At 35.3% G+C, this 22,740-nt stretch overlaps 1 protein-coding gene and 1 long non-coding RNA gene across 9 annotated transcripts in view; both read left to right on the forward strand.

Annotated features, from left to right (window-relative positions):
* The window catches only part of ADAD1 (adenosine deaminase domain containing 1), a 50,491-nt gene extending 37,504 nt beyond the window's left edge, over positions 1–12,987 (forward strand). For all 8 annotated transcript variants that reach the window (XM_055385639.2, XM_031010087.3, XM_031010091.3 and 5 more), the window contains exons 11-12: positions 4,222–4,351; positions 12,798–12,987. In XM_055385639.2, the coding sequence (XP_055241614.1) occupies positions 4,222–4,351; positions 12,798–12,911 (244 nt within the window). In that variant the 3' untranslated portion in view covers positions 12,912–12,987. The remainder of the gene's footprint in view (positions 1–4,221; positions 4,352–12,797) is intronic.
* A 2,618-nt stretch (positions 12,988–15,605) lies between these two features.
* LOC134758359 (uncharacterized) lies at positions 15,606–21,006 on the forward strand. Its single transcript, XR_010133487.1, has 3 exons — positions 15,606–15,695; positions 17,195–17,288; positions 20,569–21,006. It is a non-coding gene; the product is annotated as an uncharacterized lncRNA (long non-coding RNA).
* Positions 21,007–22,740: the final 1,734 nt, after the last annotated feature.

Genomic DNA, 22,740 nt, shown 5'->3' on the forward strand with positions numbered 1-22,740 from the left:
AGTAATTACAAATAAAAAGAAAGCAGAGGCCGGGTGCAGTGGCTCACGCCTATAACCCCAAGACTTTGGGAGGCCGAGGCGGGCAGATCACCTGAGGTCAGGAGTTTGAGACCAGCCTGACCAATATGGCGAAACCCCATCTCTACTAAAAATACAAAAGATTAGCTGGGCATGGTGGCAGGTGCCTGTAATCCCAGCTACTTGGGAGGCTGAGACAGGGAGAATCACTGGAAACCAGGAGGTGGAGGTTGCAGTGAGCTGAGATTGCACCATTGCACTCCAGCCTGAGCAACAAAGCGAGCCTCCATCTTTAAAAAAAAAAAAAAAAAGCCAGAATATATAGTCTAAATATTAGACAAGGTATAATTCAGTCTCAAAGCATTACAATAAGACAAAAAAAAAACCTTAGCAATATAGACAGTATAATTTATACAGAAGACAGAACAGTTCAGAATGTTTATGCAGAACGTGACATAGCCACATTCACAAAGCAGAAATTATAGATGACAAGAGGAAAGGAAAACTAGAAACACACTGCTAATAGAGACAACAATTCACCTCTTTCAGTTCATGGTAGATCAGGTGGACAAAACAGTAAACAAAGATATAGCCGTTTTAAATAACAGTAAGGTAGATTTCATTACTTTAAACTCTGCATCATAAAAATATAAAATGTACCTAGTCCTCAAGAAACTATAGAACACTAACAAAAAGCTGACCGTGTGTTAAACGACAAGGAAAATAACAAATTCCAAAGGAAAAGTAGAAGCGATGCAGACATATTCTCTGATTATGACGAGATAAAACTGTGAATAACAAACCAGAATACTAGGAACTGATTTTACTGGAAAAATTCTGACTCCTAGTTCAAAGGGGAAATATAAACTGAAATTGCAGAATATTTAGAAAATAGGGATATTGAAAATATTACATATCAGAACTTGTAGGTTATACAGTTTAAACAAAGCTGAATAGAAAAGTCAGAGCCTTAAATGCACGTAACAATAAATGATAGAAATAAATTAGAAATATAAAGAAAAGAGCTTTAAAAAACAAAAAAGTCAGAATTACTTATAAAATGCTGATAAGAAAAATCACCAATCTCATATAAAATAATAGATAAGGATGCAATCAGAAATAGAGAAAATTAAGAGGATCATAAGCTATTTTAGGTAACCACGCAAATATAATTTAAAACCTGAATGAAATGGATAAATTTCTAGGAAAACATTACTTGCAAAACTTATATATAGAAGGAGGAAAAATATAAACGTTATTTTCTTTTTTTTTTTTTTTGAGACGGAGTCTTGCTCTGTCGCCCAGGCTGGAGAGCAGTGGCGCGATATTGGCTCACTGCAAGCTCTACTTTCCGGGTTCACCTTCCTGGTTCACACCATTCTCCTGCCTCAGCCTCCCGAGTAGCTGAGACTACAGGCGCCCGCCACCACACCCAGCTAATTTTTTGTATTTTTAGTAGAGAGGGGGTTTCACCGTGTTAGCCAGGATGGTCTCTATCTCCTGACCTCATGATCCGCCCGCCTTGGCCTCCCAAAGTGCTGGGATTACAGGCGTGAGCCACCAATAAACGTTATTTTCATGAGAAAGTTACCAAGAAGGCACCTTAACTGTTCCTCAAAGTACCATTCTGAGGTAGTTCAGAGGGTTTTTTCTAAACCTTTAAAAAGCAGATAATTCCACTGCTATCCAAAAAGATGGAAAGCATCGAAATACTTTGATGAAACAAGTATATGATACTTAAATCTGATTTTTTAAAATTGCTAATCAAAGCCACAATGAGATACTATCTCACATCAATCAGAATGGCTATTATCAAAAAGTCAAAAAACGGATGCTGGTGAGGTTGTGGAGAGAAAGGAACACATATACACTATTGGTGGAAGTGTAAATTAGTTCAACCGTTGTGGAAGACAGTGTGGCAATTCCTCAAAGACCTAAGGATGGAAATACCATTTGACCCAGCAATCCCATTACTGGGTATATACCCCAAGGAATATAAATCATTCTGTTATAAAGACACTTGCATGCATATGCTCATTGCAGCACTATTCACAATAGCAAAGACATGGAATCATTCCAAATGTCCATCAATGATGGACTGGATAAAGAAAATGTGGTACATATACATCATGGAATACTATGCAGACATAAAAAAGAATGAGATCATGTCCTCTGCAGGGCCATGGATGGAGCTGGAGGCCACTATCGTTAGCAAATGAACACGGGAACAGAAAACTAAATCTCGCATGTTCTCTCTTATAAGTAGGAGCTAAATGATGAGAACACGTGGACACATAGAGGGGAACAACACACAGTGAGGCCTTTCAGATGGTGGAGAGTGGGAGGAGGGAGACGATCAGGAAAAATAACTAATGCATACTAGGCTTAATACTTGGGTGATGAAATAGTCAGTACAACAAACCTCCATGACACACATTTATCTATATAAAAAACCTGCACATGTACCCCTGAACTTAAAAGTTTACAAAAGAAATTGCTGCTCCTCCTCTCCACCACACAAAATTACAGACCAAACTCACCTATATCCAAGAAAAATTGCTGTATAAAAGATCAGGGAGCAGAATTTAACAGCACATTACAATAATATGTTTTATACAGTAACACCAACTGGCATTTTTTCTAGGAATACTAAGATAGTAACGTAATTGAAATAATACCAGACTAGAAACTCTTACTAATGTGTCATATTAATTAATCTAGGGAAAATACCATATGTTTATCTCTATAAATTCTAAGAAGGTGTATAAATAATTTAGCTCTACAACTATTCTAGATTAAGGTACTCAATAAAAAGGAATAGCTAGGTAGTTTTTTTACAGGATAAAGTGTATCTTTATTAGTCAAAAAATATTATCATGGTTGATAAAATGTCAGAGGCATTCCCACTAACATTCAGAGCAAGACATTATTTACTGTTATTGCTGTTACTCAACATTTTACTGGAGACATTAATATATTTGGACAAGGGAAATGAGAGAAAATATTGGAAAGAAGGAGCTACAATTATCAGTCTTTGAAGATGGTATTTATATCCAAAAATCAAGAAAATTATCAAAACCACTGCAACAAAAGTGTCATGGTGGAAAATTAATATGTAGAAATCAATAGATTTTGTACACATGAGTGTATGTTAGCTATTGCTGTGTATAAACTACCTCAAAACTTAGTTGTTTAAAACAACTATTGTTACTACTTGGAAGTTCTTGAGTCAGCTGAATGGTTTTTCTGGATTTTCTTGGGCTTTCCCACACATCTGGGGTCAACTGTTGGTCAACTGAAGGTCAGGTGAGCTGATCTTAGCCTGTGTTCACTTACCCTCTAGTAGGCTAGTCCTAGCAGGGTCACATGGGAGAGGCAGCAGTGCCAAGAAAATAAGAACACAAGGTATCTCCAGGCCTAGATTCAGAATTATCACACTGTCTATTGTGTTTGCTAAAACAAATCACAAGGCTAGTAAAATTCAAGGGAAGGGAAAATCAGCCATGCCTGTTGATGTGAGGATCTGAAAAGTCACATTGCAAATAACTGGAAACTAGGAGGAATGAAGGATTTTGACTGTTTTTGTTATCTATCCTAAGAACAACTAGTGAGAAGATACAATAAAGGGGAAAAGTTACAGTAGCAAAAATGTTCATGATCTAGGGACCCACTTTCATTAGAAACCCAAATTACACATCTACATGCACATAATATACACATACAGGAAGGGTTGTGACATAGGTTATGTGTATATGTTACACTTTTATTGAGCCAAAACTTCTTGCAGTGAAACACGAAATAGATTATACAGTTTCATTAATTTTGATATTTTTGTATACCTATGTAACCGTCATTCTAGTCAAAATGCAGAAAGTATTTCCATACCCATTTCCGGTGAATCCCTCATAGAACCACTGTTTAATTTGTATCATCATAGATTAATTTTGCTTCATACAATAGAAATGTGCCAAGGTCAATCTTCTACATTAATTTTTGATGCAATACTAAATAATTTAAAATGTAATTTAAGAAATTTACTTCAGAAAGTAAATATTAAGAATGCCTCTTATGTAAAAAAAATTACTATGTATATTGCAAATAATCAAGAAATATTTTGTAGATCCATGTTGATTTTAATCTATACAATTGCCAACATAAATTACTGAAAAAGAAATTTAAAAAATTTTATTTCTCTCTGCTTAGTTCCCCATTTAAAAGTGGTATGTCAATGGCAAGTCGGCTTTGTAAGGCTGCAATGTTAAGTCGGTTTAACCTGCTTGCCAAAGAAGCTAAAAAAGAATTACTTGAAGCTGGTACATATCATGCAGCTAAGGTAAGTCCTTAAAGGAATAAAGTTATCATAGGAATAAAATTTAAGACATTAATGTGGTCATTTTAAAATGATTATCCTTAGCAAAAGTTTGTTGAATACTTCCTGAATATAAGATATTACCAGGTAATGGTAAAATTGGTTTTTAAATGAACATGTCAGAAATTAGATATGTAAATAAGTATTGCCATTTAAAGTAGCCATTTTAGTATGGTATATACTTATTTTGACAGTGTAAGTTACATAGCACTTAAAACCTGCTATGTCATACCAGAGAAACAAAATGTTAATAAAATTTATTCTGTATATGGTATTAATTGTACTAACTATAGAATGTTAAGTATTCTAAAAGAATACATTATTTAAGATATATGAATTTTTCTATTTTAAAGTTGTGAAAAAAACTTTAATTTCAGCATCTTGATTTGAACCTGATTTAGTAGGTAAGGTACATAGCCTTTTTCTCTCTTCCAAAATATATTTTACATAAACATAATGTAAGTTTAAGTCAAAAATTTGAAGTTTTAAAAATACAGGAAAAATATTAATACTTGTAATTCCACTTACTATTCAAAGTTAATACTCAGTCTTTTAATGTGAGCATGTTATTTCAGTTCCTTCTCATATATACGTATTTGTGTATGTATCTGTTTAAAAATAAGACCATATTGGGTATGGTATGTTTTAATCTACTTTTTCTTTCTATGTGATATGACATGAACATCCTTTTTTTTTTTTTTGAGATGGAGTCTTACTCTGTTGTCCAGGCTAGAGTGCAATGGCACGATCTCAGCTCACTGCAACGTCTGCTTCCTGGGTTCAAGCAATTCTCCTGCCTCAGCCTCCTGAGTAGCTGAGATTATAGGTGCACACCACCATGCTGGGCTAATTTTTGTACTTTCAGTAGAGACGGGGTTTCGCCATGTTGGCCGGGCTGGTCTTGAACTCCTCACGTCAGGTGATCCACCCGCCTCAGCCTCCCAGAGTTCTGAGATTACAGGCTTGAGCCACCGTGCCTGGCTGACATGAACATACTTCCATGTTACCATTATTAAATATTAAATGTAAATTGTTTTGCTATCCTAATGCCAATAATGATACAGCATTATATGAAAGTGTTTTAATTTTACCAATTTTACCAACTTAATGCTCAACCTGTGTGATTACAGCCTGTAAAGCCGTTACATTAATTACAGGTGTATGTATACATAATCACATATTTTTAAGTATAAAAGCTTTTCTAGACTATTTCTAGTTTTGTGGCATAAAGAAGTTGTAAATCACTATAACAACAAGTAGAAAACCAGACAAAATTGTCAAAAACAACCTTCCATAACTCTGGACATTGACAAAAGGCAGAAAAAACATTAAAAAGTGTGTATTCCTCACAAACTCTTATTATTAGCTGGACATGGTGGCCCACAGCTCTAGTTCTGGCTACTTGGGAGGCTGAGGTGGGAGGATCACTTGAGCCCAGGAGTTCAATGCTGCTGTGAGCTATAATCACACCACTGCACTTCAGCCTGGGGGACAGAGCAAGACCCTATTTCTCTTTAAAAAAAAAAAAAGAAGAAGGAAAAACTGCTATTACTTTGAGCAAGAATTACAGGAGTGCATGGCCTTGCCCAAGGCTTTTCTCATTCATTTTCTCATTCTCATTTTCTTCCTCTCTGCTGGTTTCAATGCCAAGAACTGTAGTTTTTTGACCCAGTGAGGCTATCACCAAAAGCAGCAGCTTTGCTTTCAGAGGAGGTATACTTGATTTGGGACAGGGGAATGAAAGTTTGCAGTTTTGTTGGCTTAAATGCCAAACTTGGTAGGAAATGAATGGGGAAAACTGGTAACTTTGTTGGCCCAAGGTTGCCATCCTGGTTGGAGGCAAGTGGTAGGCCAACTAGCAAGTTAACAAGGAGATTTGGAAAATGAGAGAGCCCTGAAAGGGCTGAGGTAAATTCTTCATATTTTCCTGGCTGACTGAAAAACTGCACTCATGTGCAGGGAATACCCAAGAGAGCCCATCAAGGATACAAGCCAAGGGATACTTGAGAGCTGACTGTAACATTCAGTACATTCTCTTTCACATACAAGTTGATCAGAAGATGGTAGAAGTTTTACAAAGGCTTAGTGTGTTGATTTCTTATTAGCAACAGTGGAGGCCATCCCAAAATAGCCAAAAAAAATTAAAAAAGAAAAAAAGTTGAAAAATACGTAGTTCTTAGTTTCAAAACTTTCTATAAAACTACAGTAATCAAGACAGTGTGGTACTGGCATATAGACAGTGGAATATAATTGAGAGCCCAGATACAATAAGATATTATGTCAAGTGAAAGAATGCATAGGCCCCATATCATATGGTTTGATTTATATGAAATGTCTATTATAGGCAAATGCATAGAGACAGAAAATAGTGGTTTTCAGGCGCTAGAGGGGGAAGAATTAGGAGTGACTGCTAATAGATACAAAGTTCTTTCTGGGATGATGGATAAGATCTAAAATTAATGGTGATGGCTGCACAAATTATTGAATATACTGAAAGCTGAATTGTACACTTTAAAGGGTAAATTTTGTGACTCGTGAATTATATCTTAACAAAGCTGTTATAAAAGAGACAGTGGAGGCCCAAAGGGCAGTATAATGGCAGGTTCAAGGTGCTGAAGGAAAAATCCTGGCAACCAAGGATTCTATGTCCAGGAAAATAATCCTTCAGAAATAAAAGCAAAATAAGAACATTCATAGGTTAAACTAACATTAAGAAAATGTGTTGTTAGCAGTACTTCCCTAAATGGAATTCCAAAGAAAGTACTTGAGGCTTGGAAAAAAATATACCAGATGATAGCAAATCCACAGGAAGGAATAATAAATACTGAAAATGATAATTATGTGGATAAACATGAGACCTATGAGTGTGTGTGCATGCATGTCTATATATTTGCTCTTATTTTCTTTCTAAAAAGTTGTTTAAAACAACACTGTGTTGTTGTTTATGACTTAGATGCAGTATATATGACAGTATAACAAAGGATTTGGTAAGAAATCGCTCTATATTGAAATAAAGTTACTGTTTTACCATAAGCCAGTATGAATCTGAAATCAAATATGTAAAGAGGTATATTGTAATTCCTAATGTAACCATGAAGAAAATAAATGAAAAACTATTGATAAAATACCAACAGAAGGATTAAAATAGTTCAGTAAAACATTTTTCTTAAACTATAGGACAGTAAGGAAAAAGCAGAGAAATTGTAAAAGGACATAAGATGTGAGAAATAAATAGTAAAATGGCAGATATAAATTCACCGTATCAATAATTACAATAAAGTAGACTAACTGCTCCAGTCAAATGACAGATTGTCAGATTGGGTTAAAAAAAAGCCTGATTCAAATATATGCTGTCTGCAACAAACACATTTTAAATTCAGTCTCAAATAAATTGCAAGTTATAAGGATGAAAAAAGACCTATCATGTAAATGATAACAAGACAGCTGGAATGTTTATATTAAATATACATGAAGAGGAGAAATATTGCTAGAGACAAAGAGCAACATCTTACAGTGGTAAAAAAGGTCAATACATCAGAAAGATATGTGTATGTGGGTGTAAAAACAAAGCCGTAAAATACACAAGCAAAATCTGACAGAATTGTAAAGTAAAATAGACAATTCAGCAACTGTAGTTGGTTTTAATTCTCCTTTGTCAGTAATTGATAGAACAACTCCACAGAAAATCAGTAAAAATATAGGATATTTGAACACTACCAACCAATCAAAACTCACTGACCTGTAGAAAACACTCTACACAACAGCAGAATATATGTTCTTTTCAAGCCCACATGGAGCATTCTTCAGCATAGGTCATAAAACAAGTCTCAGTAATCTTAAAAGGATTAAAATCATGCCAAGTTGTTCTAACCACTGTGGAATTAAATTAGAAATCAAGAACAGAATGAAATATGAGAAATTGCTATATATTTGGAAGTTAACTTGCCTCCGAATAACTCATGGTTCAAGGAAGAAATTATTAGGAAAACTAAGAAATATCTTGAACTAAGTGACAGTGAAATGTGATATATTAAAATTTATGGAATACAGGTGGCCGTTTGTATCCATAAGTTATGCATCCTCAGATTCAACCAACTATGGATCGAAAATATTTGGGGGAAGAAAAGGAAAAGTAAAAAAAAAAAACACAAATAAAAATAATACAAATAAAATATAGTATAACAACGATTTACATTGAATTTATATTGTATTAGGTATTATAAATAATCTAGGGATGATTTAAAGTATATGAGAGAATGTACCTAGGTTATATGCAAATACCATGCCATTTTATATAAGGGACTTGAGCATCTGCAGATTTTGGTATTTCTAGGGGGTCCTTGAACCAATTCCCCATGGATACCAAGGAATGACTATATAAATAAGTACTTAGAAATGTATAGCTTTAAATGCTTGTATTAGAAAAGAATCTTAAAAATCAGTTATTGGAGCTTCCAGTTCAAGAAGCCAGAAGAAGAAGAGCAAATCAGAATCAAAGTAAGTGGAAGGAAGGAAATAAAGAAATGTAATGAATCAGAATAGAAATCAGTGAAATTGAAAATAGAAAAAAATAGTAGGAAAAAATCTAAATTTGGTTCATTAAAAAGTTAAACTTGGTAATCCTTTAGCTAGATTAACCAAGAAAAAAATAACAGATAACACAAATTATCAAAATCTGGAATTTTTAAAAAAATGGTCATCACTACAGACCTTAAGAAGCTTAAAATTATTATAAGGGATTATGAACAACTGTTTGTCAGCAGACACGTTAGATGAAATGGACATATTCCTAGAAAGACACAAATCATAAAAACTGACTCAAAAATAGAATATCCAAATAGAACTTAAGAAATCAAATTACTAATTAAATTATTTTCCTAAAGAAAATCTCAGACACATATGTGACTTCACTGGTGAATTCTGTCAAACATATAAGCAAACTATAATATAAATCCTACAAAAGCTCTTTCAGAAAATGGAGGAGAAAACACTTCTCTACTCATTTTACAAGTCCAGTGTTACCCTGGTACCAAAAGTGGGCAAGAAAACCTTACAAGAAATGAAAACTACAAACCAATCTCTCTCATGAAAATAAATGTGAAAATCCTTAGCAAGATATTGACAAACCAAATTCAGCAACATACAAAAAGGATTATACTCCACAACCAAGGTGGTTTATACCAGGAATGCAAGGTTGATTTGAGATCAGAAAATTATTATATGTAACACACCATATGAATAAATTCAAGTTTAAAATTTGTATAATTATCTCAAAAGACATACAAAATGCGTTTGACAAAGTCCAGCACCCATTCACAATAAAAACACTGAACAAACAAGGAATAGAAGTGAACTTCCTCACCTTCATAAAGGGCATCAATGAAGAGCCTACCATTGACATTCTGCTTAATGGTGAAAAGACTGAATAACTCTTTTCCCTACTCAAGATTGAGGAAGAAGGCGAGAATGTGTGCTCTCAGCACTTGTATTCAACACTGTTCTCTAGGTCCTAGCCAGTGCAGCACGGAAAGAAAAAGAGATTAAAAGGTACCTGTACCGTAAAGGATGAAGACATATTCCTAAATTGTATCATCTTGTAGGTAAAATATACTTTGGCAACTACCAAAAACAAACAACTGGATCATATGTGACTTTAGCAAGGTCACAAGATATAAGAGCAATATAGAAAAATAAATTGTTTATATACTAGGAATGAATGCTCAAAAAATTGAGAAAACAGCTTCATCCACAATAGCACCAAACGTGTACATTTGTGTGTGTGTGTGTTCGTGTGTAAACACAGAGGATTAAATTTAACAAAAGAAATGCAAGACCTGTACACTGGAAATGATGAAACATAGATGAGAGAAATTGAAGGAGACCTAAGTAAATGGAGAGATGTACCATCATCATGCATTGGAAAACAGTATTGTTAGGTGTCACTTCTCTCCAAATTAATTTATAGTTTCAATGCAAAATTAAAGTTCCAGCAGGGTTTTGTGTAGAAATTGACAAGCTGATTGTGAAATTGATATGGAAATCCAAAGGCCTTTTTTTTTTTTTTTTTTTTGATGCGGAGTCTTGGTCTGTCACCCAGGCTGGAATGTGATGGCATGATCTCGGCTCACTGCAACCTCTGCGTTCTGGGTTCAAGTGATTCTCCTGCCTCAGCCTCCCGAGTAGCTGACATTACAGGCACCCACCACCACGCCCGGCTAATTTTTTGTATCTTTAGTAGAGATGGGGTTTCACCATGTTGGCCAGGCAGGTCTCGAACTTCTGACCTCAAGTGCTCCACCCACCAAAGTGCTGGGATTACAGGTGTAAGCCACCGCATCCAGCGCAATCCAAAGGCCATTTAAGAACCAAAAGAATTTTGAAAAAGAAGAAAGTTGGAAAACTTACCTACTTTCAAAACTTACAATAAGGCTATAGTAATTAAGACAATGTATTGATGTAATATAGAAATATAGATCAGTGGAACAGAAATAAATCTATACACATATGATCAATTGCTTTTGTACGAAAGTGCCAATTCTATGGGAGAATCATTTTTTCAACAAATAGTGCTGAAATGGTGGGATATGTGTGGGTAAAACAAAAAATTAACTTAGATCTTTATGTCAGTCGTACACAAAAATTAACTCAAAGTGGACTTTAGATCTAAGAGCTAAAACTATAAAACTTTCAAATAAAATATGAGAAAATATTTACATTATTAAATATAAATTAGAAAATATTTACATTATTAGGCAAAGATTTCTTAGATGTGATACCAAAAGTATAACCCAAAAAGAAATTGATCATTTGACTCCAAAATAAAATGCTTGCTTTTCAAAATTCATCATTAAGAAAATGAAAATACAAACTACAGATTATGAGAAAATGCCACTTTGGAAAACAGTTTGGCATTTTCTTAAGATGGTAAATGTGTGATCAGCAATTCCACTGGTATTTACATGCATGTTTATAATAGCATTATTCAGAAAAGCCAAAAACTGGAAGCAATTCAAATGTTAATCAGCTGGTGAATACATAAACAAAATGTGTTATACCCCTACAATGGAATATTATACCACTGCAATGGAATATTAATCAGCAATAAAAAGGAACAAGCTACTGATACATGAAACAACGTAAATGAACTGAAAGAAGCCTGACATAACAGGATCCTTATTGTGTTAGTTAATTTATATGAATTTTTTAGAAAAAGCAAAACTCTAGAGACAGCAAGTAGATTCATGGTTGTCTGGGTTTAGGGCTGGTACTGGCACCAGGACTGCAGGTGAGTACAGTGGAACTTTTTAGAGGTGAGGGATTTGTTTCACAACTGGACTATGCTGATATTTACATGCCTCTATGAATTCATTAAAAAACACCAAACAATGCACTTAACAATGGATGAATTTCATGGTATGTAAATTGTATCTCAATAAAACCAGCTTGTTAAAAGTTCATTTATATTTTCATTTATAAAAAATGAAAATTCGCCAAAATATTAATGGTGGCTATCTACCACCATTAGTTTTATCTGCCACCATCGAGTTTTGTGATTACCGATAATTTTTATTTCCTTCTTTATATTTTGTCTGTTTTTCAAATTTTCTGCAATTAGTATGATTAATCTTTTAATTTAAAATGTTAAAAAAAAAAAAAAACTTTGGGAGGCCGAGGCGGGTGGATCACGAGGTCAGGAGATCGAGACCATCCTGGCTAACACGGTGAAACCCCGTCTCTACTAAAAATACTAAAAATTAGCCGGGCGTGGTGGCGGGCGCCTGTAGTCCCAGCTACTCGGGAGGCTGAGGCAGGAGAATGGCGTGAACCCAGGAGGCGGAGCTTGCAGTGAGCCGAGATCATGCCACTGCACTCCAGCCTGGGCGACAGAGCGAGACTCCGTCTCAAAAAAAAAAAAAAAAAAAAGAAGAAGAAAAACTGGCCAGGTGTGGTGGCTCATGCCTGCCCAGAGCTTTGGGAGGCCAAGATGGGAGGACCACTTGAGGCCAGGAGTTCAAGACCACCCTAGGCAACATGCAAGACCTTGCCTCTGCAAAAAATAAAAAAAAAATAGCAGGGCATGGTGGTGCATGCCTATAGTCCTAGCAACTCAGGAGGTTGAGGCTGGAAGATGGCTTGAGCCCAGGAATTCAGTGATCATGCCACCATACTCCAGCCTGCATGACAGAACAAGACCTTGGCTCTTAGGAAAAAAAAAAAAAAAAGGAGAATAATTACTCTTTAGGAGTGTTGGGAAGGAAATTTTTTAGCTTCAAAAATATTAAAATATAGGAATTAAAAAATACTTTGATTAACTTTTTAAAATTTCAAGCTAAAGAAACAGTATTGGGGCTACTTTTCAGCAATCAAATGCTGCCTATTTTCTATAATTCATTTTTTCTTTCTTCTCTAGTGTATGTCTGCCTCCTATCAAGAAGCTAAATGTAAGTTGAAATCCTACTTACAACAACATGGCTATGGATCCTGGATTGTGAAATCTCCCTGCATAGAGCAATTTAACATGTGAAATAGGCAATCGATTATCACATTAAAAATCTTGTATTGTTTGGTGTGTTTTGACTAGTAAAAATGTTTTTAAAATATTGGTGGTTTTCAACTTTCAGAATCAGAGTCTTATTCAGCAATGTGCAATGATTGCTGAAAATTTCTAAATATTCCTGCCAAATTATATTGAAACATTAGGGCTTTTTACTTTTTCATTTTCTCGGAAAAGGACTTACCTGTTTGAATATGTAGCCATTTTGTATTTATTTTGACAGATATTGTAAAGCCATTTTCCTTTTTGTAGTTTAATAGAGATTTCCTTTTAAGTTTTTGCTTTAAAGCTGTCCATATGGCTACCATATTCAACATTGTATCCTGGCATCTCACTCAGTTTTTTGAAAATTAAATATTGGAAGTCAAGAATAAAAATAATGATTTGTACTCATTGATGAATTCAACAAACATTTGACTGCCTAATATTTGTCAGTCACCATGCTAGGTGTTAGTAAAGAAACAATACCTAAAACAGCTCTCATGTTAAAGGAGTTCATGAATGCAAACTGCACATATAAATGTAGAAAAATATTAACCATGTTAAGGAATAGTTTGATAAAGTAGTTATTCCATTAATAGAGGATTATCGTATATGCATTAAATAAGATTGCCCATTTTCAACTGTTCTACAAGATCTATCTGTACCAAATGTGATTTAATTATTTATAATTTAGATTAACAGGGATTTCTAAGTCAGTAAAAGACTGCTTAGCTTTATATCTGTATGTGTTTATACAGTGATTAGAAAGAAAAAAGGGAAAGTTTACTTACTTTTGAGTTAGGATAAGTATCTTTAGTGAAATTGTTTGTCCCTTACTTCTACATCCTATTCCTTGGTTTACAATCACAGATATATTAAACATGATTGGTTCTCAGAGTTTGTCCCCCTTACCTTAGATCTTTACTAAACTTATAAATCTCACAACTACCCCACATGAACTCTTATAATCACAGACGAGGTTTATATAAATTGTTTTGGTTTTTTGTCTGTTCTAAAAGTATGGTAGAATTTAGTTAATGAACAGTGAAGTCATGCTGGAAAGACATCTTTCAGTAATCTAAACTCTACTGATACTAGGTTGAATCATGTGAAGTTGCCTTTTTGGTGGATTAAAAAGGATCAAAATATGGGCAGTTTCATGTGGATTAAAATAAACACAATATTAATAAATTCCATTTCCATTAGTTACATAGTATTTATTGCTTATTTCTGCAACTGCTATTTCCCTCTTAAATATTTTTATTTTCTTTGCAGGGCTGTTTCTTTTCATAGCAAATGTTCAGCCTTCTATTATTTCACTTCTTGATAGTAAATTTGCCTTTGAAAATACAAGATCTTTCACCTTCTCTTGGCTCTTCCATTCATAAGTATTTTGCTTTTAGCTGACACTTATAAAATGTGGGAAAGCACCGAGTACTTTTATTTGTGTCTGAAAGTTCTGCCTCATTAGTAAAAAGCCCAGAGTTAAGCACTGCCATGAGGACCAGTAAAAGACAATTTATTTCCTTAAGAAATTTGCAGTTTTAAGGGGAAGATAAAAATGTCCAACTGCTTTATAGACAAAATCTACTAAGTACCACTCATTTATTCAACATGTAGTTGCTGTCTCTATATACTATGTGCATTCAATTATATGTGGTGTTTTGGTTTAGAGAAAGGAAGGATTTTGTCTAGATAAGGGATATCAAGAGAGACTTCATAAAGGATAAAGGAGATGGCATCGAGTAGAAGGCAGTCATTTAGTAGAAAGGTCAGGAAATGGACGTGAAGCCCAACATTTGCTTTTATGGCTGAGACTACTGTAAATCATTTAATCTCTCTTCAGTTCTTTATCTTTGCAAGGATGAAGTTTAGACTAATGATTTTCATTCTTTGTTCAAGGATAAAGACGTTGTGGGAAGGGCTCCAGGCTGCCCTTCATCAAAAACAGCTGTGCTTTTCATCTCTCATATGTTATGTATTGAAGTTCTACAGGATAGTTTGCTTGAAGAAAACCAAACTTCTAAATTCAGACTTCTAAACTTCCACTTTTAAAATTGTTCAAAAACCACTAAATTGCTCGTATCTAAGTTTAAGCCCCCTTTTAGCTCTCAGGTGATCTAAGGCAAGCACTGAAGGATGGGTAAAATTTGGTAGGCTGAAGTGGGAGAGAAAACGCATTATATTTGGAAATAATAAAGATTAGAGATGAATTGTGTTCAAGATTAGAGAAGAGAAAACTAGAAATTTAGGAGGCCATGATAATAGCCTACATAATAGATAATGATGACCCAAACCAGGGTTGTTACCATTTATAAAGAAGATAAATTCAAGTAACGATGGGATGCTAGGCAGTGAAAACAGAATATATGAAATAAAGGAGATGGACTAGACAAAGGTGACTCCATGACTTTGAGCTGGGTGACTGGAGGTACCATTACTACAAGTAGAGAAGTCAAGAATGGAATATGATTTGGCTGAAAAGATTTGAAGTTTTGACATTTTTAAGATGGTAATAAGATGGTTAATTGGAGATAGATAGTAATAAGAAATATGGTAACAGAGACCTTAAGAAAGTTTTGGACCTTTGGTAAAAGGTTGGGAAATCAGTCGTTTGCAAATATTATGCAGATAATTAACGGTAATTATTGAAGTTGTGAGAAAAGATGTTTGCCTCTTCAGGGAGTATACAAAGAGGATTAGGGCTAGAACCTCAAGGAACACCCAAATATTGGATTTGGAAAAATAAGGAAACATGGAGTTCTTTGACAGGTAAGTGTAGAGTGAGGATAGCACAAAGAGAATAAAATAAGCATTCTCAAATGCTGCAGAGGGGTCAAGGAGAATGAGAACTACAAAAATAACTTTTGATTTGGCAACCATGAGTTCACTGGTGTCTAAAACAGCAGTTCCCAAACCTGGTTGCTCGGGAGAAGCACCACTCCAAGATAGTCTGAGCAAATCAGGGGAAAGTTCCCAAATCTGCATTTTGACAAGTTATTACAGGTGATTTGATACAGGTGGTACTTTGTCCACACTTTGAAAAATACCACCCTGCAGAATAATAATAAAAAGTAGTATCAGAATTGAGATTGGCCATCATTAAGGAATGAATGGAAGATGAGAAGTTGTAGGCAATGTCTGCATTCTATTCTTCCTAGCAGTTTGGTGATGAGAATAATATGGTTAGGATGTTTTAAATGTTTGTTTAAAGATTACGGAGATTTCTGCCAGGCGAGTGGCCGACGCCTGTAATCCCAGCACTTTGGGAGGCCGAGGCAGGCAGATCACCTGAGGTCAGGAGTTCAAGGCTAGCCTGGCTAACATGGTGAAACCCCGTTTCTACTAAAAATGCCAAAAATGAGCCAGGTGTGGTGGCACGCACCTGTAATCCCAGCTACTCAGGAGGCTGAGGCAGGAGAATCACTTGAACCTGGGAGGCGGAGGTTGCAGTGAGCTGAGATTGCATCATTGCACTCCAGCTCGGGCAACGAGCAAAACTCAGTCTAAAAAAAAATTTTTGGAGATTTCGTGTACATGCATGAATTTATAGTGGAGCCACCTAATGTGATTTTTACAACTTGTTTTGGGTCCTAATGGATGTTAGCCAGGTCAGAGAATTGACCCAGCTGTAATTGGGTGAGCTGTGGTTATAGAGAATCTAGGCTGATACGAATATATTACTGAAATGGCTGAAGCCAAAATGAGGGAAATAAGAGTAAAGAGAAGAATTGAGTGGAAGTAAAGCAGTTTCATTGAGTAATGGGCAGATTATGTTCAGGGTATTTTCAGTGTGAGTTCATAGAAATTTAACCCTGGCCTGTATTTTGTCATGCTCCCCTCCACCTTATCCCCAACTGAACTCAATTATTAGCAGAAATAGTACAGTAGTTAAAATAGGCATGAATGATGGCTTATGAATGGAGACTAATAGTGGGTTGTTTTAGCCTTTGAGAGGTGTGTATGGGCCCTGAGACAGCTAGAGCCCTGGACAGTTAACTCTGGCCTCAGGCAGCCTGTTATTTACTCCACTGTGCAATGCCATTTTCTTATCTGTGCCATGGCATACCTAAGTATGGTTAGAAAGTACTGCTCTAAACTTTTAAATGACAAATATGATTGTCTTGATCATGTATTGAGGTAGTGCCTATAAAAGATAGAACAGACATTTAGTTATATCTGTTTTAGAAACAATGTTTTAAACAGAAGGTATTTTTAGATATATATATGCAGTCATCCCCCACTATAACAGTGGTATTGTTTGGTTCCAGCACACCCTCCCACTTCTGCATATACCAGAATCCACATAATCTCAAATCCTGCAGTCAGCCCTGTGGAACCCACATAAATTGGCTCTCTCTATAGGTAGGTTTTGCATCCCCAAAATACTGTGTTTTTCATTTGTATTTGGTTGGAAAAACGTGTGTTAAGTGGACCAGCTCAGTTCAAACCCATGTTGTATTTTATTTTGCACATGAAGTGAAGTGATAGAATTATTCCAAGGGGCATTAGGTGGAACTTGTGAAAAATAACGAGTATAATATGTACATAAGATATGTACAAATACTTTGAAAATATTGATGATCCCCATCAGTCAACCTTAATGTGACCATCTTCAAGCTTTAAAACAATAATGAAAGAACACTGTGACTTCCAAATGCAACTTTGTCTTTGAGAATGAGCTAAAATTGATGGTTCCTAGATAAAGGTAATTGTTCTTTGATGTGAGAAAGAAGAAAGAATATTGTTAAGTAAAACAGGAAGCATGCAAATTTCCTTTTCAGAACCTTTTGATCCTCATAGCATCCTATAAATTAAAGTACAACTTACTATTCTGTTACTTCTTGTGTTACAATAGATGTCAGAAATATTTAGTTTTATTTAGCTTAACGGTTATACTGTTAAGGAGCATCCTGGTTACCAAAACGTTACTAGTTCCTGGAAATAATATACATGTTTCTAGTGTTAAAATTTCTGCTGAGCCTGAGTTGCCTTTCTCTATGGTGTTCTAAGTCTGGATTACTTTCTATTTTCATGGAAACTGTAATTTTCATTTGTTAAATGATGGTAGAAATGAAAAGGTGTACTACTCAGTGGTTGGTGTTGCTATTTAAAATTTTTAAATGAATGATTTCCTGAGAATTAAGTTTTAATTTTTCTACATGCGTTAATATACTTGTCAGAGTCTTGCTTTACACTTTGACTGTAATGTAAAAATTCATTATTGTAGAAACATTCTAATATGTAACTTGTTTGGACAGATGACTTTATAAATTTTTAAGCTATATCTTTGGGTACTTGTTCAAAATGTTAATTCTTTGTAAGTTTTTTTCATCAACTGTTGCATTGTTTCATTAGTAGAAAGATATTTTAGAGTACAGTTTGGTAGTACTTCAAGTCAGACTTTGAATATTTTAGCCCTGAAACTGTCAAAGTTTACTAGAATTTGAGAACTGAAAAAATTTGATGGCATCTGCAGTGTTCTGCACAATAAGAAATTCTATGATTTTTTTTTGGACTCTACACAAGTAATCTATTTACTACTTCCCACTTCTTTAACAATACTATGTTCTTCAACCAATTTAAATCTGTGTTTCTTGAATATATCATGTATTTCTTGCTGTATTCTCTTTACTTATGTTCCCTCAGCTTAGCAAGACCAAACATTTCCACTTCATCTTTATCCAAATTCTGTCCTTTCTAGGGCAGCTGAAATAGAATTTCTCCATGAAATTGTCTTTGAAATCTCCTGCTCTTAAATGTCTCTTCTGCCTCTGAACTCTCATATAGTACGTCATGCTATGCTATACTCTCTTATCACATTCATTTTTGCATGTCTTAGCACTGTTAACAAAATTGTAAATTTATTTACTTATTTATTGCCTCCTAGGCAATGACTTTCCTATAAAAGTTAGTTAATATTTACTTATTGAAAACTTTAAAACTTTTTATTTTCAAGAGTGAAAGTACAAGCCAGGTGTGGTGGCTCACGCCTGTAATCCTAGCATTTTGAGAGGCCAAGGTGGAAGAATCCCTTGAGCTCAAGAGTTCGGGACTAACTTAGGCAACATGGTGTGACCACATCTCTACCAAAAAATATTTTTTAGTTACCTGGACTTGGTGGTGCGTGCTTGTGGTCTCAGCTACTCAGTTGGCTGAGGAGAGAGGATCACTTGAGCCCAGGAGGTCAAGGCTGCAGTGAACTGTGATCTGGCCACTGTACTCCAACCTGGGTGATAGAGTGAGACCCTGTCTCAAAACAAAAATAAAAACAGCTATTTTTCATGTCTAGAAACATCTAAATTTACTGGTAGGGTTCTTTAGATATAGTCTCTTACAAATGAGTTGTCTTCTTTGATCATTTACTGCTAAATTTTTAATGAGTACTCTTTCTGTATAACTGCACTAGATGACTTGTATATTTCTTCCTTTTTTTGTTGTTTTTTTGTCTGTTTGTTTATTTTCTGAGACAGAGTCTCACTCTGTCACCCAGACTGGAGTGTAATGGCGTGATCTTGGCTCACTGCAACCTCTGCCTCCCGGGTTCAAGTGATTCTCCCTGCCTCAGCCTCCCAAGTAGCTGGGATTACAGGTGCCCGTCATCATGCCTAATTTTTGTATTTTTAGTAGCGACGGGGTTTTGCCATGTTGGCTAGACTGGTCTTGAACTCCTGACCTCAGGGGATCCACCCACCTCGGCCTCCCAAAGTGCTGGGATTACAGGCATGAGCCACTGCACCCAGCCGACTTGTATTTTGCAAATCCAAAAACTTCCTGGAATATTAAGAATGTATATGATACCAATTTTAATGTGTGCTTTTTTAAGTAAAGGAATTATTCTTCTCTCAGAATTTTAAAAAATGTTTTATTCTGAAATAGAGGCTCATAAGAAGTTGCAGAGAGGTCCTGTGTACCCAGCACCCAGCTTCCTTCAATGGTGCTACATAATTATATTATCAAAACCAATAAAGTGACATAACACAATATAACTAACAAGACCACAGACCCTACTTAGGTTTCACCAGTTTTTGCATTCATTCCTTTTTTGTGTGTGTAGTTTTATGAAATATTTTCCTATATGTAGATTTGAAAAATTACCACCACAAAGTACACAATTGTTTCATCACCACAGAATAACTCTGTCATGCTGCTCCTTTATAGTCAAATTCTGTCCCCTAACCTCTGGCAACCACTGATCTGTTGTCTTAATATATTTTTGTTGCTGAGATTCCATATTATATAAATCATATAACCTTTGGAAACTGGCTTTTTTTTAACTCAGGATAATAATCTGGAGCTCATTCCAAGTTGTATGTATCATAGTTGCCCTTTTTCATTACTGAACAGTGTTCTATTATATACATTACCACAGTTTGTTTATCCTTTCACCCATGTAGGGACATTTGAGTTGTTTTCAATTTATTCTATTATAAATACAGCTACAATGAACATTCATGCATTTTATATTGTAAAATATACGTGACATAAAATTTACTATTTTAACCATTTTTTGTACAATTCTGTATTATTAAGTAAGTTCACAATGTTGTACTGCACTGTGTTCTCCATTTCCAGAAGTTTTTCATCATCCCAAAAGGAAACTTTGTACCCATTGAAAGTAACTCCCCATTCCTTATTTCCCCAGGCCCCTTGGACGTTCCAGTCTATTGAATGTTTTATGGATTTGCTTGTTCTACATAATTCACTTGAGTGGAATAATATAATATTTGTCCTTTTGTGTGTCTGGCTTATTTTACCTAGCATGACGTTTTCAAGGTTCATCCATGTTTGTAGCATGTGTCAGAACTTTCATCCTCTTTTAAAGCTGAATAATATTTTATTGTATTGATACACAGCACTTTTGTTGTTTAAAAGTTCATCTGGGCTGGGCGTGGTGGCTCACACCTGTAATCCCAGCACTTTGGGAGGCCAAGGCGGGTGGATCATGAGGTCAGGAGATCGAGACCATCCTGGCTAACACAGTGAAACCCCGTCTCTACTAAAAAATACAAAAAATTAGCCGGGTGTGGTGGCGGGCGCCTGTAGTCCCAGCTACTCAGGAGGCTGAGGCAGGAGAATGGCATGAACCTGGGAGGCAGAGCTTGCAGTGAGCCGAGATTGCACCACTGCACTCCAGCCTGGGTGACAGAGCAAGACTCCGTCTCAAAAAAAAAAAAAAAAGTTCATCTGTTAGACATTTGGGTTGTTTCTACCCCTTGGCTATTGGCAATCTTGCTGCTATGAACATGAGTGTGCAAGTATCTCTTTAAGTCTCTCATTTTTTTTGGCAGTATACCTAGGAGTAGAATTGCTGAATCATATGGCAATTTTGTTTAACTTTTTGAGGAACTGCCAAACTGATTTCCACAGTGGCCGCACCATTTTGCATTCCTACAAGCGATGCACAAGGACTCTGATTTTCCACATGCTCACCAACACTTGTTATTTTTCATTTTTTGACATAATGTTCAAGAACTTTTAAAAATATAGCCGGTTGACATAGCGGCATTTATTGAAAACACCATCATTTTTCCTCTGGATCGGAGTTGTACATCTGATGTAACCTTATATATATAGGTCTTTTTTCCAGTGTCAAGTCTTTATACCAATACTACACTGTCTTAATTACTATGTAGCTTTATAATGTCTTGATATTTGGTAATATGAGCGTTCCAGTTTGTTTTTCTTCAAGTATATTTGGCTATTTTAGAGTCTTTGTATAGCCATAAAAATGTAAGATTCACTTTGTTGGTTTCATGGTCTCCCCTCTACCACTCACACCCATATAAAATCTGAAATTTTGAATGAGATTGCATTCACTCTATGGATCAGGGAGAATTAAGAAAAGTGAAAATTACAAATCAGGAACATGATATAACCATTTATTAAGTCTTAATTTCAGTAATGTTTTGTAGGGGCATATATTTCATTATATTCTCAGTTATTTGTTTTTTTGTGCTATTACAAATGGTACTGTTTTTAAGTATATTTGATAATGGCATGTAAAAATAAATGGACTTTTATGTATATTAACCTTGATAACTTAATCTTAACTAAATTCACTTATTCTAATAATTTGTAGTTACAGATTCTTTTGGATATCCTGTTTATATAATAATGTCATGTATGACTAGTGATAATTATTTTACTTCTTCCTTTCCAATCTCTTTTTTTTCTTACTACAGTCAATAAAACCTACACTACACCATTGAATAGAAATGGTGATAGACCTTCTTATCTTAGTCTTACTCCCAAACTAGGGGAAAATGTTCCATATTTTATCATTATGTTAGTTATGGTGTTTGGTTTCATTTTTTTGTAGATACCTTTTGTCAGATTAAGAAAATTCTGTTTTTCTCGGTGCCACTGATTTTTATTTTCTTCTCTTTTCTTTCTTTCTTTCTCTTTTTTTTTTTTTTTTGGAGTTGGAGTCTTGCTGTGTCACCCAGGCTGGAGGACAGTGGTGCAATCTTGGCTCACTGCAACTTCCGCCTCCCGGGTTCAAGCAATTCTCCTGCCTCAGCCTCCCGAGCAGCTGGGACTACAGGCGTGCCACCACACACAGCTAATTTTTGTATTTTTAGTAGAGATGCGGTGTCAACATATTGGCCAGGCTGGTCTCGAACTCCTGACCTCGTGATCCACCTGCCTTGGCCTCCCAGTAATTTGTGTTTTCTTAACGTGAATTTTATGCACCAATTGCGTTGATTCGTGTAGGCTATATCATTGTTTTGTTGTTGTTAATATAGTGGGTTACATTTTTTAGAAACATATGATCAATCTTGCATTCCTGGATAAATTCCAGTTTGGTCACATA

Source organism: Gorilla gorilla, chromosome 3, assembly GCF_029281585.2.
Source record: "Gorilla gorilla gorilla isolate KB3781 chromosome 3, NHGRI_mGorGor1-v2.1_pri, whole genome shotgun sequence".
NCBI classification, from domain to species: Eukaryota; Metazoa; Chordata; class Mammalia; order Primates; family Hominidae; genus Gorilla; species Gorilla gorilla.